An 18,406-nucleotide genomic window follows, 5' to 3' on the forward strand; every position below is an offset into this window, starting at 1 on the left:
AATTGCAGCGAAAGGTGGTTCTACAAAGTATTGACTCAGGGGGGCTTTTGCACGCCACACTTTTCAGTTTTTTATTTGTAAAGAAATTTGAAAACCATGTATCATTTTCCTTCCACTTCTCAATTATGTGTTGGTCTATCACATAAAATCTCATTAAAATACATTTACGTTTGTGGTTGTGGTTGTAACGTGACAAAATGTGGAAAAGTTCAAGGGGTATGAAAACTTTTGCAAGCCACTGTATATAGAACGGTTGCTCTACAATGCTGAGAACTATATTCTGCACTCTGCATCTTCCCCTTTGCTCTATCTATTGTACTTGAGTTTGAACAGATTGTCTGGTATCTCTCTTGGATAGCATGCAAAACAAAGCTTTTCACAGTATCTCAGCACATGTGACAATCATAAACTTAAACGTGAAATAGTTGAATTCAGTATTGCTACCATTGAATCAAGAGGGAAGGTGCTGCTTGGGCTTACACCTCGTTTTGTGCAACAGTGTCAGAGGTCAAAATGGGAGTGTGATAGAGATGTAACATGACAGGATACCGGAAGTTCAGAACCACACTTGCAAACTAATTTGAGATATTCTGCAAAACTGCCAAATAAAATGACCAACCATGAAAAAATATTTTGACCACCAACCTGTTTATGGCTCATATAGTTTAGTTAACTTTTATCAGGTCAACCCTTTGAGGGTAAACAAGTCCAGCCTATCCAATCTCCCCCTGCAACTAAAGCTCTTCAATCCCAGCACTATCCTGGTCAATCTTGTGCATTCTTCCCAGCAATAACTACAGTATATGCTTCCTATAAAGTGGCGATCAGATCTACACACAGTATTCCAAGTGCAGTCTAACCGGTGTTTTGTAAAGTTGCAACATAACTTATGTTATATTCTGTGCCCTGACCTATGAAGCCATTTTCCACTTTTACCAATGTTGCTATTTTCATAAATTATGGACTTGAACTCCAAGGTCCCTCTGTTCATTGACAATCCTTAAGAGGCCTACCATTTATTACATTTGTCCTATGACCCACAATGCACTACCTCACACTTTGCGGGAATAAACTCCACCTCTCAAATCGCCACAAAACTTTCTACCTGATCTATAGACTGCTTAGACAACCTACCTCGCTATCCACAACATTACCACCTTCCATGTTATAATAATAATAAATTTTATATTTAATGGGCGCCTTTCATACAAAATCTCAAGGACACCTTACATAGTAATCGGAATAAAAACATATAATCGGAGTAAAACAAGTAATTAAAGACATCACAATGACACAAATTAAAAACAGAATTCAATCCAAAAACAGAAAATCAAAAACACAGTGTGAAGAGAGAGCAGCGGCAACCAAATCGTGCCAGCGTCCACTCTCTCTTCACGGCAGCCATCTTGGACACAGACCTACAAGACTACAGTTAGACAAAAAAAAAAAATGTTCTCCACAAACTTACTAATCATACCCTCCATGTTAATATCAGAATTGTTGCTGTATATAAAGCAACAAAGGTCACTGCAAAAGACACAAAGACTGGAGTAACTCAGGTCACCAGCATCTCTGGAGAACATGAATCTGAAATGTCTGAAGAAGGGTCCCAATCTGAAACGTCAACTTTCCATATTCTCCAGAGTTGCAGCTTGACTCGCTGAGTTACTTAAATACTTTGTCGTATTTTGTAAAACAGCATCTGCAGTTCCCTGTGTCTCCAAAGGCCACAGTTCCTGCAGTACATCACTGGTCACAGATTTCCAATCAGAAAGATATCCTTCCACCACTGTTCTCTGCCTCCTATTACCAGGTCAATTTTAGATTCAATTAGCCACCTCGTCTTGGATCACATGTACCTTTACCTTTGGTACTAACCTACCTGCAGGACCTTGCCAAATGCCATATCATTAAGATCTGCACATAAAACCACTACTGCTCTGCCTTCATCAATATTCATATCAGGGCCAGATTTACGCATAGGCTTCATAGGCTGAAGCCTAGGGCCTCAAAATCTAGGGGGCCTAAGGCCAAGGTGTTTTTTCCCCAGACGAAATTACCCGAAATTCTGTTTCCGGCCCGCTGGAAGTTTTGGGGGAAAAAATTTCCCTGGACCCTGGCCGCAAGGGTCTTTGAGCTTCGCCCTTGTGAAATGCGCTGCGTGCATTTATTTCACATACATTTTTTGTAATCCTGCCATGCCACCCCCCTTTTTGAAAAGCTTTGTATGGGCCTGGTGGATAATATTTTTGACACTGTCATAGGCCTTTCTTACATATGCTGTCACAACGCACTGTCGTCTCTGAACAACACTTCAGTAATTTTCCTTGCCCTCCATTTCAGAATAATAGTGTTTTAAGCCGATAACTCGACACTAGCACTGGCAATAAATAAAAAGCGCAGCTTTCCAGCCCTTATCTCATTGGCCACACTCGGCTGCACATCGGTGCCAATCTGGTGGACTCTTCCATCTTCCTCTCGTCGTGGGGGTGGGGGATTGGGAGGGGCCTCACAAGTGGAATAGCCTAGGGCCTCTCTTCATCTAAATCCGACCCCGATTCATACCATGGGGAAGATATCTTAATGAGCATTAGAAGAGCGAATTATGTCAACATTTTATTTCAAGTTTTCAGATGCCAGAACATTACTTTAACTTTATTTTTAACTTTAACTTTATTTGTGGAATTTATGAGATACTGATAGAAATATAGAGGCCTCATGAGAACAGAACATCCAACTATTTGAACCTGCTGCACCATTCCTTGAGGTCAGGTCTGTTCTCCTCCCTCGGATATTTTCCAGTACTATACCCAAAGCCCCCAATTCCCTTATTGTCCAGAAATCAATCAATTTGTGTTGAATGAACAACATTTGAACCTTCACAGACATCCATGGCAGAGAACTCCAAATGTCTTCCACACACTTTAATGAAAGTTCTCCTCAACTCAGTCCTAAATGGCCTTCCAATTATTTTATGACCCATGGCCCTAGACACTTCTGCCAACAGAAACTTCCTCCTGCAAATTAGCCTGTCAAGCCTTTTCAGAATCTTGCAGGTTTAGATGAGATCTGCTTCCTTGACACTGACTGTTTCCTTCACTGCCACCTGCCACAACCTTAACTTGCCAACTGCTTGGGGACATGGTAGTATCTGCCTTCATTGTCCCAAACAATATTGTCAGCAGATACAAGCAGGATGGCAGTTTAGGAGGTAAAATGGCATATGACAGATGGAGCAAATTAAATGAACTACCACCAACACAAACTGAAAGAGCATTAATCTTGTTAATAAATGCACTTACCGTCACTCGAAAGGGCGTAGGCGTGGGTAACTCTGTGGGAGGGTTTTCCTCCGGAGCAGTCCCAGGCATGCTGCGTCTCCGGCTAGACCTTTCCACTGGCGAATCTGCCAACAGAATATTGATAAATCTAACTTAATAAATGTTCCCAAATACAATATTTCTTTTAATGACCCACATTGCTATTTTAAAACATTATGGCTTGACCTATAATAAATAGATTGTTATATTATATTTAGATTTGCTATGTGTTATTGGGCATGTTGTGGTACAATGTTAACTGATCTAGTTTCAATTCATTATTCATGCAGTCACTTAGAATGGTTTCATTGGTCCTGTAAATTGCCATAATTCCCTGGAATGTTAAAAAAAATCTAAATTCCCTCAATCTGAAGACCACAGCAGATTCAGGTCTGCATTCCTGCCCACATTTACCACCTTAGTGAACACACAATGAATGGGTACAAGGTGCAGACAGCCTGTGAAACAATAGATGGACACAAAAAGCTGGAGTAACTCAGTGGGACATGCAGCATCTCTGGAGAGAAGGAATGGGTGACATTTTGGGTCGAGACCGAGTCTGAAGAAGGGTATCGACCCGAAACGTCACCCATTCCTTCTCTCCTGAGATGCCCGCTGAGTTACTCCAGCTTTTTGTTTAAACCAGCATCTGCAGTTCCTTCCAACACATTTTGCATGTGAAACAATATTGAGTTGCCACTCTGGTGAGTAAAAAACTAAATGGTAGCAAACTAGGAAGAATAAGCAACTTTTTTTCTCAATTTCTTGCCACATATCTACTTTCTTTCACACAACCTGACACATAACAATGTAAAAAAACATGTATTTAAATGACACTATGAAAGCAACCCAAACATCCCAAAATAGTTCACATCAAAGTGAATGAAGTTCAGCCATGATTGTACGGTGGAGTAGACTCAATGGGGCTGATGGCCTACTTCTGCTCCGATGGCCGATGAACTTAAAAAATAAATAAAATGGAGCAGTCAGAAACCGTTAAAAACACGCAACAGGTCAGGCAAATTCTGTGGATAGAAAAACAGACATAACTTTTCATGTCAAACACCCTTTATCAAAATTGAGAAATAGCAAAAACAAATTAGTTTTAAGTGACGGAAGGCAATGGATAAGACAAAGGGAAGCCAGAGTTAGTGTGGAGTTAAGTTAGCAGTCATCTGGTCATCGGCACAGGTATTGAGTTTAAGAGTTTAGACATCATATTGCAGCAGTACAAGACATTATTTCGGCCATATTTGGAATACCGTGCACACTTGTTGTCACCACAGTATATAAAGTATGTGGTTACGTCAGGAAGAGTGCAGATGAGATACACCAGGATGTTGCCTGGAATGAAGGGCTTTAATTGTAAGAAGAGATTGGATAGGTTGGGCTTGATTTCACCAGAGCACAGGAGGTTGGGTGGGGAGGAGAGCAGGGTGAGATTACTTTTTAGATGTTAATTGTTGGATAGTCACAGACTTTTTCCATAGGTAGGGAGTCTAAAGCTAGAGAGCATCTTTTTAATGAGAGGAAATATTTAGAGTCATACAGCACGGATACAGTCCCTTTGGTCCAACTCTTCCATGCCAATCAAAATGTCCCACATAACCTAGTTAATTTATCCAAATTTGGCCCATATCCTCTAAAACCATTCCTATCCATGTACCTGTCCATGTGCCTTTTAAATATTGTTATTGTACTTGCCTCAACTTCTTCATCTCGCAACGCTTTCCATGGACCAACCTTTCTCTGAGAGAAAAAGTTGCCCCTCAGGTTTCCATTAAATTAAATCTTTCATCTCAGTTAAACCTATGCCCTGTTTTCTTGATTCTCCCACCCTGTGACAAAGACTATACACATTCACCCTATTTATTACCCTCATGATTTTATATACATCGATGAGATCAATCCTCAGCCTCCTGCAGTCCAAGGAATAAAGTCCTAGCTTGTGGTCGCCCACATAGTCCACTTTGGAAGGTATCACCAACTTCTGGGTAAGAAGGGAGGGAGCCCAATGGTGATCAAGTGTATCCTGTTGGTCACAGCGGCTTGAAGAAAGCGCGTCCAGTCGGGGCAACAACGTGATCCATAGCAACAGCCACGTCAACCAGTGAAGAAGAGCTCGCTGGTGCAGACCAGCGGCATCTGCGCCTAGTTTTAAGGTTAAACGATATAAACTGCTGGAGTAACTCAGCAGACTGAATCAGTATGAAGAAGGGTCCCGATGCCACCTATTCATGGTCTCCAGAGATGCTGCCTGGCACTAGGTTACTCCACCTCTGTGTCCTTTTGTGTATTAACCATCATCTTCAGTTCTTTGTTTTAATTACATACAATGATAATCCCTTACTTGGTTATAGTGGACAATCGGCAATAACGGACATCATTCCCCACTCTGGTTTGTTCTAATGAGGGTTTACTGTATAACACAGGGGTGTAAACATGTGCAACAGTTAGGGCCTTAAGGGCCTGTCCCACTTACGCGTCCTTGGCTCGCAAATTATGCGACCTCATGGTCGCTTGAGGCGTACGGGCAACGTCTCACCTTCAACAGCAGCAGAAGCAGGCAAACGATCGCCGAACTCGGCCTGGGGCTCACGGCCGCTGCGGTCCAGATCCGCCCCACTTCTACTCCCAGAGCGGGGCCAAGAAAATTGAAGGTAGACACAAAATGCAGGAGTATCTCAGGGGGACCAGCAGCATCTCTGGAGAGAAGCAATGGGTGACGTTTTGGGTCAAGACTTCTTTTCAACAGAAGAAGAGTCTCGATATGAAACATCACCCATTCCTTCTCTCCAGAGATGCTGCCGGTCCCGCTGAGTTACTCCAGCTTTGTGTCCATCTTCAAATGACGTGCGCATGTAATCTCGCTCGACCTTCGCTCGACTGTCTCGGCTCAACGCGACCACGAGATCGCGTAATTTGCGTGCCAAGGACACGTAAGTGAGACAGGTCCTTTAGGGTGTGCCTAGCAGGTCAGAGTGCACTAATCGAGAGAATAAAAATTTGCAGGAAACCCTTATAACAGACCATTGGGGGAAAACGGTGTCTGTTATTGCCGATTGTCTACTATAACCAAGTAAGGGATTATTGACTAATAGAGTATTAATGCACAAGCAGTAGAAACAAATTACTGCAAATGCTAGTTAATACACAAAAAGTGCGGGAGTGACTCAGCAGGTCAGGCAACATCTCTGGAGGACATCGATAGGTGATGTTTCGGGTCAAGACCCCTCTTCAGTCTCTCGGTCTGCACTGGGCCTAGAATCTTGGCCTCGTGGCGCTCGGGCGTGTAGCGTTATCCAGCTATGGGTCTCGACCCGAAACATGACCTTATCCATGCTCTTAAGAGATGCTGCCTCACCCATTGAGTTACTCCAACACTTTGTGTCCATCATCATTGCACATGTCGATCAAAGCCAATGCTTGTCAGTTTCAATGACCTCATGCAGTGTAACTAGCACCCTGCTTACTGTGGGGACACTCCGTCCACTGCAACCAAAATCTGCTATAAAGAGGTCTGTAATAACAAGGGTATGTGAAAAAATGAAACAGGAAATAACTAAAGATGAACTCCCGTTAGCATATAAAGAATATCATTTGCTGTAAGGTCCCTGAATCAAATCTGGAATGCTATTTATCCCACTTGAGAAATAACCATTCACACACATTGGTTCAACACATATAAAGCAATGGACTGCTATAAAATAAGGCATGAAATATTTATGAAAAGGATAAGGTTACAATCATAGTGCAAAATGTATACATTACTGATGGTAGATCAATAACGATGTTTCAATTGGTGGTATAGTCTAGAATATAGCCTCAGACTTAAAGGGCGTACCTTTAAAAAGGAGATGAGGAGGAATTTTGTTAGTCATAATGTGGAATTCATTGCCACGGAAGGCTGTGGGGGCCAAGTCAATTGATATTTTTACGGCGGAGATTGACAGATTCTTGATTACAGGTATCAGGGGTTATAGGGAGCAGGCAGGAGAATGGGGTTGAGACGGAAAGATAGATCAGCCATGATTAATTGGTGGAGTAGACTTGATGGGCCGAATGGCTTAACTCTGCTCCTATAACGTATGAACTTATTAAGTTATAATAGAAAGGGCATTCAAAAAGCCAAGATAAAAATGATGGCATATATGATTCTTACATATCTTACTCCTTGTTATTTATCAATCTACTCTCTACCAGACAAACCAATCTCAATAATGGAAAGTTGAATCTCAGTAAAGATTCCAGGGACAGTACGTGCTCCTCAGCAAAAATAAATATATGGCTGCATTAAGAACTTATTTAATATAGCTCCTTTCTAAAACTCAGAATATTTGCAGTGCTTTTGAGGCAATGTCTTACATCTGTGAATGCTAATGATGGATAGAAATGACCGACTTCGGTCCAACAAGGTTCCATACATAGAACGGAATTAAAGACCAGTTAATCTACTTTATCAACGGTGGCTAAAATGTAAATGTTGACCACCATGGTGGGCAGAAATTGCATTATTCATTTCAAAGTACCATGAGACGTCAGCATCAAGCTTCAAGCGTAGACAGTTTGTAGGTTTAATATCGCATTTGAAGATTATTTCCTTGGACAGTGTTACATATTATTTTTGAATTTAATAGCCTTAGTTGTTACTAATTTAAAGGCAATATCTGTATAAAACACATTTTTCTTTTCTTTGTTCCCCATTCACTCCAAACTTTGCAGCAACAGAAGTAAATTATTCCCAAGTTCCCACCGTGCCATTTCTTCTTGATGTTTAATAAAGGGATTTTCTCCCATGCGTTTTTAAAATTCTCTTTCATAGAACATCTTGAGCCAAGAAAGTGAATGACCTTGACCCAATACAGTGATGAATTTAGATATCATGAAACACACAGGCTGAATGTTGAACAATTCCCCCTTCAGTTTTTCGCTCTCTCCCTGGTGGGAACTTCTGACATACATTTGGACACCTCCGCACAGCTGTCTGTGGAGGAGAACTGGAGAGCCAATGTGCAATCTCTTGCAGCTTCAGCACATCGAGGCACTCTTCAATAAACGGCTGTTCTTGTTATCAGCAATGCTGTGGGAGATTTTTTTTTCTTCAAGATGATGTACTCAGCCATTAAATTCCAAAAGACTTGTTTTCAGCACAGCAGCCATCTAAATTAACTTTTGCTGCTGAATATTCATGTTTCCAGAAATCCATCTTTTGCTGGTAAGGGCTTTTCTGAGCTCCCTACTTTGGTTCCTGAATTGTATTCTCACGTCTCAAATTGAAATTCTGACTTTTCTGATGCCAATTAGAAACCAATCTATGAGCAGAAAGAGCTGCGGGTAAATTTGGGTTCAGCAAGCAACCTTGCTCTGAGAATACGCTAGTCTAGCAGCGCTTGAGATTGGAAAATATCTCAAATACAGAGTTTTGTATTTGGAGGAGCAGAAGATGTTTATTGCATCCTGAAGGGGGGATTTTTAAATATACATTTACATCAGTTACTCACCAACAGCCTGCACACTAACACTTAATTTGGGTTTGAAGGATTTTAGTCCAAGGTTGCAGAAAGCTGAATTCCAGAAGTTATAAAATAGCTTTACATTAATTTAAGGTAACGTATGATCATGGAATCACAGTAAAATTGAAATGATTTTATTTCAGGAGGGAATACTCCAAAGGTGAGACACCTTTACTTTGTGCAATTATGGACTGGGATGAATAAAAGGATGATTTGAAAGTAAATAGAATGTGATATATAATCAGTATGATTTCAAAAATCAGCACTATGCTGTAATCTTATTGATTATAACACAAGATTAGAAATTCACAAGAAACAAGTCCTTGCTACAATAAGATCAAGGACCGCACCATGCACAACCAGTTGAGCTGCTGCCTGAAATCTCCAGCAACCTGGTTCAGTTCTGGACTCCTGTGCTGCATGAGGAGTTTGCACGTTCTCTTTCAACATGTGGGTTGGTTTTTTCCTGGGAGCTGCTGTTTTCTCTCATATCTGGCAGATATGTGGGTTAATTGACTTGTAAATTATCCGTCGAATGATGATTAATTATACAATCTGGGCGACTTGATGGGAACATGTGGAGAATAAAATGAAATTAGTGCTTAATAGTCAGAGCTGTGATGGTAGGTCAAATCGCCAGCTTCTGTGATGTAGGACTCAGTGACTCCAAATATAATCTCTCTAAAATAGCTGTCAATAGCACTTCTGCAAGAGTTCATGTATCTAATGAGTTTCATTATTTTATAAAGTAACTTATTCTGAATGAGTGAATATGGAATGAAGATTAAATCTGTACGTGCTAAACATTGTTTACATGTTGATGGGCTGTTATTGTTTTATAAACTGAAGTAGAATCAGCTTTTTCTAATTTTGTTACACATTGTGACAGTCTCATTTACTTCAATTTGAGAATCAGAAATATGTAGACTCCACTTGCTGTTGTTTGGTATAATTAGTCCATTCTGACATTATTTCAAAATAAATTGTCAAAATAACCAATGAATTTTCTTGTACATTTATTCGTTCTGTGAAATATTTAATACTGCACAAACAAAATTATTTATCCAAACTTAACGCATTTCAACCTGAATATGTGCAACAACTAGCCTCTACTACCACCATGAAAAGTCATCCTGATATGTAGGATTACAAATTGCCCATCTATTCAGTGCACTGTGACCTGCGTGCTTCGTTTCTCTACACAGAACCTGAACACTTTATATGTAGGAAGGAATTGCAGATGCTGGTTTTTACCAAAGATGAACACAAAACCCATCTTTGGTATAAGGGAGTAACTCAGCGGGTCAGGCAGCATCTCTGGAAAATCGGAATAGGTGACGTTTTGGGTCGGAACCTTTCTTCAGACTGTGTCTACCTGCACACTTTATAGTCTAATATAAATATATTTATATTCACAGATGATCAGACAAGAGTATTGTTAGTGTGTATTCCCTACCTTAATTCTCTCGTAAGTAATTTTTATTTATATAGCACTTTTAAATCAAATCACATTGAAGCTAAAGTGCTTTACAGAAAAATTAGATTTCCATACATCCATATAAAAGAAAAAAGAAAAAAAGACAGTACACTATAGAATTCAACATGAAACGTCCCCCCACAGCAGAATCCGCTGTGAGGGAAGGCACCAAAAAGTCCAGTTCTCCTCCTCCTCATAGTCCACCCGAGGTCGGGGCCTATTTGTGGCCTCCTCAGCCAGTCCGATGTTTTCAGGCCCTCTTGCCGGGAAGCTCCGGCGTCGGGTGAACACTCCTCAGCGGCTTGGAATGTCTGAAGCGGCCGCTCCCTCCCCGGAGACTGCGGCACCCAAAGTCCTCAGGCCGCGCCAGTTGGAGCTCTGACTCTGGCGATCTCGGACCCAGGCTCCGCAGCCACAGCTGTTGGAGTCGGCGGTCACCGCACTCCGGAGCTTACCGCACGGCGACCCGGTAAGGCATCGCCCGCTCCGTGTTGGTGTCCCAGCGCTGTGCCGCCGCCGAAGCTGTGGTCCCGGCAGGAAACGCCGCTCCAGTTCGATGGTAGGCCGCACGGAGAGGACGAAGATGCGATTCGGAGGAAAACCGCATCTCCGACCAGGTAGGACTGGGATTAATACAGTTTCCCCCTTCCCCCCCACCACCACCCACATAAAAAGATTAGACCTCCAAAAAAAAGTTTTAGACACTAAAAAGGGTGGAAAGACGGACTGCAGGCAGGCTGCCATACACAAATGGCGCCCACTCCTGCACATCCGCCATATATAAGCCAATATACACATTAAGCAACATTTTAAACGCTGATGATTGTTGATACTCTCCATTTTAGTTTATTAAAGAGGACATCAAATTTTAAGCAGCACAATATGTTTTATAAATGTCATAGCTGAGAATTTTTAATGCAAATCAAATCTAACATATGGTGAAAGAGCTGTAGTATAGTTTTGACAAAATGTTATCAGATGCCTTAAGCTTAGAATGGTCCTATTTAAAGGAAAGTATAGCTGCTTACATGCTCTTAATATTCAGGTACGCAACCTCACTTTCATCTCAAGTAATCACTCATGCAGTAGTTTTAAGTGATTTGCTTGTGCTCATCCAATAACCAGATATTTTCAATTTTTTTGTGCAAAATCGGTATTAAAATACCAGATAAAAGATGGTCAGAGAAAATGAATGGGGATTATCCATTGTTATTGAAAATGCCACCTTACCCTAGAGTTTACCTTCATCTCATTTTGGTCTTCTTTAGTTACCATGCCCAAACCTTCCAGAAAATGTACATAGCAGGCTCAGCCCCATAGACGCCCTACCATTTAATATGATATGATTGAACTGTCCCACGTCTCATCTCCTCTTTTGTGCCAGTGCTCTTCAACCATCCATAACCTGGTCTTTGTAAAATGTATCTACAAACTCTTTAAAGACCTCCAAAGATCTAACCTGCAAATCTCACAGAGAGAGACTCCAGGGATTCATCATCCATCCTCTGTGAGAAGAAGCACCTCCCCACAAGTTTTAACTAACAGCGCCCTGACCTTTTAACTATTTCTTCTCGTTCAAGATTCTCCCACCGGTGGAAACATCTTGACATCTATCTTGTCATGTCCCCATCGGGTCTTGTGTGCTCTGATAAGATCACTCCTTATTTTTCTAAACTCCAAAGAATAATTACATAATTTATTTAGGACATGTAATGGAACAGTCCCCTCATCCTAGAGAATCTCTTTTGGACTGCCTCCAATACAACTATATTCTTACTTACAAAGAGGACCAAAAATGCACATAGTTTTTCATATGTATTCCTACTATTGTAACAGTACATCTCCATTTCTCAACTCCAACCCTCTTACAATAAAGGTCAGTATGCCATTTACTTTGTTAACCCCTTGCTATACATCTGATAATGTTTTTCAGTTGGTGCACAAGAACACACAGATTAATTTGTAATTTGCTCATCCAGATCGTTTAGATAGTCTGCCTTCAGAATACTCTTATGAAAGTGCATGCCCTCCCACTTTCCTACCTTAAACTCCCAATCACTCAACTATCTATATCTTTTGCTATATCTAAATATCACACTGCAACCTGCCCTCCCACCCGTTTTAGTGTCACAGGCAAAATTGGAAACCTGGCCCTCTTGAGAGTATTGTTAGCATGAATGGTAAATAATCAATCCAAGGACGTTCACTAGTTGCACACATCCAGCCTGAAGAAGACCCATTTATTTGGATTTTGTCTTCTATGTGTAAATAAATCTTCACTCCTTTCTAACACACTTCTCAGCATTTTGTATGACACTTTGTCATATCCCTCTGGAAATTCAAATACACTAAACCTACAGGTTCTCATCAATCTACTCTGCTTGCTACTTCCTCAAAGTATGTAATTAATTTGTTGAGCTTGGTTTCCATTTCATCAAAAACCACATTAACTTGGTTTGATTGCCTTAGATTCTTTGTGTGACTAGCCACTTCTTCCTGGATTGCAGTCTCCAGAATCAGCTGTTAAGCTAACATGGCCTTCACAATCTACTTGTCCTCCTCCCTTCTCGGACCCTCCTTGAGCTTGTTGATTTTTGAAACACTTCCAGCTATGGCTCCACTCCCTCTGCAGGTGCTTCCTTTCAGATACCGCGTGCAGGCCTGCAGGTCCTTGCCTGCTTTTAGTCTTCTGGCCTTTTCCAAAACCTTGTCCTTTGTGATATGGATTATTATAATTTCTTTCATGCTATTTTCAACTATCAAATATCTTTGGAATATATGCAGTGCCCTTCATTGTGAAGACGCATGCGAAGTATTGATTTAACCTGTCCCGCTGAGTTACTCCAACGTTTTGTAATTTAACCTATCTGCCATTTACTTGCTTTCTGTCATTAATTTCCAGTCTTTTCCTGTCATTCATTTCCCAAGTCCCACACTTGCCTTAATTATCCTCTTCCTTTTTATTTATCCAAAGTTCTTGCCAGTTTTCTCATAATTCTTGATGAACAAAGTTACCTCACCTTTCTGCCTTGGATGTTACCATTCAAGTCGTATTTATCTGATTACAAATGCTGTGTGCTTTTACATAAACAATTTTTATTTACTCTGCATCTAGTTTCTGTTGCTTATATTTCCTGTCCTTCTCTTCAGTCACAAAACATAGAATAGAAACTTTGGCCCATAATGTTTGTGCCGAACATGATGTCAAGCTAAACTGATACCATCTGCCTGTACATGATCCATATCCTTGACATACCGACGGAGAATCGGGTTGTCAAGGAGGACTCTCTCTAACTTCTACAGGTGCACAGTAGAGAGCATGCTGACCGGTTGCATCGTGGCTTGGTTCGGCAACTTGAGCACCCAGGAGCGATAAATACTACAAAAAGTAGTAAACACTGCCCAGTCCATCATCGGCCCTGACCTCCCTACCATCGAGGGGATCTATCGCAGTCGCTGCCTCAAAAAGGCTGGCAGCATCATCAAGGACCCACACCATCCTGGCCACACACTCATCTCCCCTCTACCTTCAGGTAGAAGGTACAGGAGCCTGAAGACTGCAACGTCCTGGTTCAGAAACAACTTCTTCCCCACAGCCATCAGGCTATTGAACTCAACTCAAACAAAACTCTGAACATTAATAGCCCAGTATCTGTTTATTTGCACTTTATCTGTTTTATTTATTCATGTGTGTATATATTTATACAATGGTATATGGACACACTGATCTGTTCCGTATTCATGCCTTCTATAATTCTGTTGTGCTGAAGCAAAGCAAGAATTTCATTGTCCTATCTGGGACACATGACAATAAACTCTCTTGAATCTTGAATCGCCCTCTATTAATTTCTTGCACTTTCCTTGGGAAAGAAAGCTGGGAGAGGAGAGAAGCAGGACAAAGCATAGCAGGTAATAGGTAGACACAGGTGACTCCACCACCATCCCTGACAGTGTGTTCCAGACCCCCACAACTCCGTATAAAAAAACGTGCCCTGCACATCTCCATTAAAAACTTTCCCCCTCTGACCTTACAGCAATGCCCTCTAGTGTTAGATATTTCCACCTTGGGGGAAAAATATCCTGTCTGTCTACCCTATCTATGCTTTTCTATGCATAATTTTGTACACCTCTATCAAGTCTCTCCTCAACCAACGTTCCATGGAGAAAACAATCTATGTTTACCAGACCTTTCCCTGCAGCTTCAGCCCTCTAATCCAGGCAGCATTCAGGTAAACCTCCTCTGTACCCTCTCCGAAGGCTACATTCTAACCTGTAATGGGGCGACCAGAACTGCATGTAATACTCCAAATGTGACATGACCGAAGTCTTATAGAGCTACATCATGATTGTCACATTTACATCGGTACAGTGAAATTATTTTTTGCATCCAGTTCAAAGATGAGCAATTAGTGCTGTACCTGTGAAAGATTCTGTGAAGAGATTTTTTTTTAATAATGTTCATGCCTCTGGATTGGAATATGAGGCACAACCTTCCAATGGAGAATATTACGAAGCAGGCCCCAGCTAACACAGTTGCCATTCTCAAATGTGCAAACAAATTGCATCCAGGCCGTTTAAGAAAGCTAATCCAAAGCAGGAAGGAATTAGAACTTTTTTTTTAATTTCACCAATTTATCTGTGGGGAAGAAACTAACCTTTGTTTAGCATGGATTGCTAACTCAGTATGGAAGCTGAAAACATGAATTTACTTTGTGGTACTGTCTGTTTTTCCCCCCAACTACTGACCGCAGAAGTCTATAGGATACTAATAAAGAACATAAACGTCTTTGTACAGTGGACAAATGGAACTGATTTTATGAAACAAATATTTTAAGATTTTTTTTTGTAGGTGCTATGAGAAAATGTTAGCTTTATCTATCATATTTCAAGTTTTCCTTTACCAGTCATACAGTACCCTCCATAATGTTTGGGATAACGACCCATCATTTATTTATTTGCCTCTGTACTCCACAATTTGAGATTTGAAATAGAAAAAATCACATGTGGTGAAAGTGTACAATGTCAGATTTTAATAAAGGCCATTTTTATACATTTTGGTTTCATCATGTAGAAATTACAGCAATGTTTATACATAGTTCCCCCATTTCAGGGCACCAAAAATGTCATGTAAATGAAAGTAGTCATATTTAGTATTTTGTTGCATATCCTTTGCATGCAATGACTGCTTGAAGTCTGCGATTCATGGACATCACCAGTTGCTGGGTGTCTTCTCTGGTTATGATCTGCCAGGCCTGTATTGCAGCCATCTTTAGCTTATACTTGTTTTGGGGGCTAGTCCCCTTCAATTTTCTCCAGGCACGCTCAATTGGGTTCAGATCAGGCGATTGACTTGGCCACTCAAGAATTGACCATGTTTTTACTTTGAAAAATTCCTTTGTTGCTTTAACGGTATGTTTGGGATCATTGTCTTGCTGTAGAATGAACTGCCGGCCAATAGGTTTTGAGGCATTTGTTTGAACTTGAGCAGATAGGATGTGTCTATACACTTCAGAATTTGTTATGCTACTACCATCAGCAGTTGTATCATCAATGAAGATAAGTGAGCCAGTACCTTCAGCAGCCATACATGCCCAGGCCATAACACCCCCACCACTGTGTTTTACAGATGAGGTGGTATGCTTTGGATCTTGGGCAGTTCTTCTCTCCTCCATACTTTGCTCTTGCTATTACTCTGATATCAGTTAATCTTCGTCTCATCTCTCCACAAGACCTTTTTCCAGAACTGTGGTTGTTCTTTTAAGTACTTCTTGGTAAACTGTAATGGCCAACCTATTTATGCTGCTAACCAGTGGTTTGCACCTTCCATTGTAGCCTCTGTATTTCTGTTCATGAAGTCTTCTGTGGACAGTGGTCATTGACAAATCCACGCCTGACTCCTGAAGAGTGTTTCTGATCTGTCGGACAGGTGTTTGGTGATTTTTCTTTATTATAGAGAGAATTCTGTCATCAGCTGTGGATGTCTTCCTTGGCCTGCCAGTCCCTTTGCTATTTGTAAGCTCATCAGTGCTCTCTTTCTTCTTAATGATGTTCCAAACAGTTGATTTTTTGTAAGCCTAAGGTTTGGCTGATGTCTCTAACAGCTTTATTCTTTTTTCTCAGTCTCATAATGACCTCTTTGACTTTCATTGGCACAGCTTTGGTCCTCATGTTGATAAACAGCAATAAAAGTTTCCAAAGGTGATGGAAAGACTGGAGGAAAGTCTAGGTCACTGCACATCTTGTATGTGTATGTGACAAATAAAGTTGACTTGACTTGAGGTGCTGAAAGCTCTCTTATAACTACATTAAACACACCTGGGCAATTACAAATGCCTGTGAAGCCATTTGTCCCAAACATTATGGTGCCCTGAAATGGGGGGCTATGCATAAACATAGCAGTAATTTCTACATGGTGAAACCAAAATGTATAAAAATACCATATTACAATTACAGCACGGAAACAGGCCATCACGGCCCTTCTAGTCCGTGCCAAACACTTACTCTCACCTAGTCCCATCTACCTGCACTCAGACCATAACTCTCCATTCCTTTCCTGTCCATATACCTATCCAATTTATTTTTAAATGATAAAATCGAACCTGCCTCCACCACTTCCACTGGAAGCTCATTCCACACAGCTACCACTCTCTGAGTAAAGAAGTTCCCCCTCATGTTACCCCTAAACTTTTGTCCCTTAATTCTCAAATAATGTCCTCTTGTTTGAATCTTCCCTACTCTCAATGGAAAAAGCTTATCCACGTCAACTCTGTCTATCCCTCTCATCATTTTAAAGACCTCTATCAAGTACCCTTTAACAAAATCTGACAACGTGCATTTTAACATGTGATTTTTTTCTATTACAAATCTCAAATTGTGGAATACAGCGGCAAATAAATAAATGATGGGTCTTTGTCCCAAACATTATGGAGGGCACTGTATCCCTTGCTCCACAGGTTTAATATTCTGCATTCCACTGCAGCTAACTATATCCCCTTACAAATGGTTTCAGCCCAATCCATCTTTATTTAATCATGTCTCACAAACTCACCGAAGGGTCGCGATTTAGCCCAGGGGGGTTTAGTGCTGCTAACACCATACACTGAATAATCGAGTATCAGTGTGGCTGCTAATGAAGTGCACAGGCACACATGATGACATGAGAAGACTATGTTGCTATGGTGTATATTTTGTTCCCGGCTGTCAGTGACAGTAACAGCACAGACACAAAAGGAAGGGGAGTCTATCCTACCACAGAAGGGGGAGGAGTTGTACGGTTTGATAGCCACAGGGAAAAAGGATCTTCTGTGGCGTTCTGTGCTGCATCTCGGTGGAACCAGTCTGGTGCTGAAGGTGCTCCTCAGGTTGACCAGTGTGTCATGGAGGGGGTGACCTGTATTGCCCAAGATGTTCTGCAGTTTGAGGAGCATCCTCCCCTCCAATAAATCCAACTCCACTCCCAGGAAGGAGCCAGCCTTCCTGATGAGCTTGTTGATTCTGTTGGCGTCTGTGGCCTTCGCCCTGCTACCCCAGCACACGATAGCGTGGAAGATGCCGTAGACCACCACCGATTTATTTGAGATTGTACAAGTGGACAACCTGTGGGCTGCTCGAACTATTTCTCACAACCTCAGAAATTTCAAGCAAACAAAATACAAAGCAAGCTAAAATATATCAAAATACAATATATAAAGGTTTTATAAACATCTATGATATCTCAAGTGACAGCGAGATATCACTCCTGGGTGAGCTCGAGGTGTTTATACTGGCTGTGAGAGGGAGGTGGCTGATGTGCCTTCTCTGGCCCCCATAGCTCTCGATGGCATTGTAATCCCAGTCACCAAGGCCAATGTCAGAAGATACTTTGAGGGTGAATGCTCAGAAACCGTCCGGCCCTGATGGTATACCTGGACACATTCATAAAACCTGCACAGACCAACTGGCTGGAAATTTTACAGACACCTTCAACCTCTCATTACAAAGGACCGAGATTCCCACCTGCTTTAAAAGGGCATCAATAATATTGGTTCACAAGGAGAGCAAGGTATCATGCATCAATGACGACCAACCGATGGTATGAATGTCCATGTTGATGGAGT

At 41.3% G+C, this 18,406-nt stretch overlaps 1 protein-coding gene across 4 annotated transcripts in view; it reads right to left on the reverse strand.

The window, feature by feature from the left end:
• LOC116990966 (DAB2 interacting protein) overlaps positions 1–18,406 on the reverse strand; it is a 649,973-nt gene that overhangs the window by 326,458 nt on the left and 305,109 nt on the right. For all 4 annotated transcript variants that reach the window (XM_033049168.1, XM_033049169.1, XM_033049171.1 and 1 more), the window contains one exon: positions 3,303–3,406. In XM_033049168.1, the coding sequence (XP_032905059.1) occupies positions 3,303–3,406 (104 nt within the window). The remainder of the gene's footprint in view (positions 1–3,302; positions 3,407–18,406) is intronic.

The sequence above is a fragment of the Amblyraja radiata genome, chromosome 32 (genome assembly GCF_010909765.2).
Source record: "Amblyraja radiata isolate CabotCenter1 chromosome 32, sAmbRad1.1.pri, whole genome shotgun sequence".
NCBI lineage: Eukaryota > Metazoa > Chordata > Chondrichthyes > Rajiformes > Rajidae > Amblyraja > Amblyraja radiata.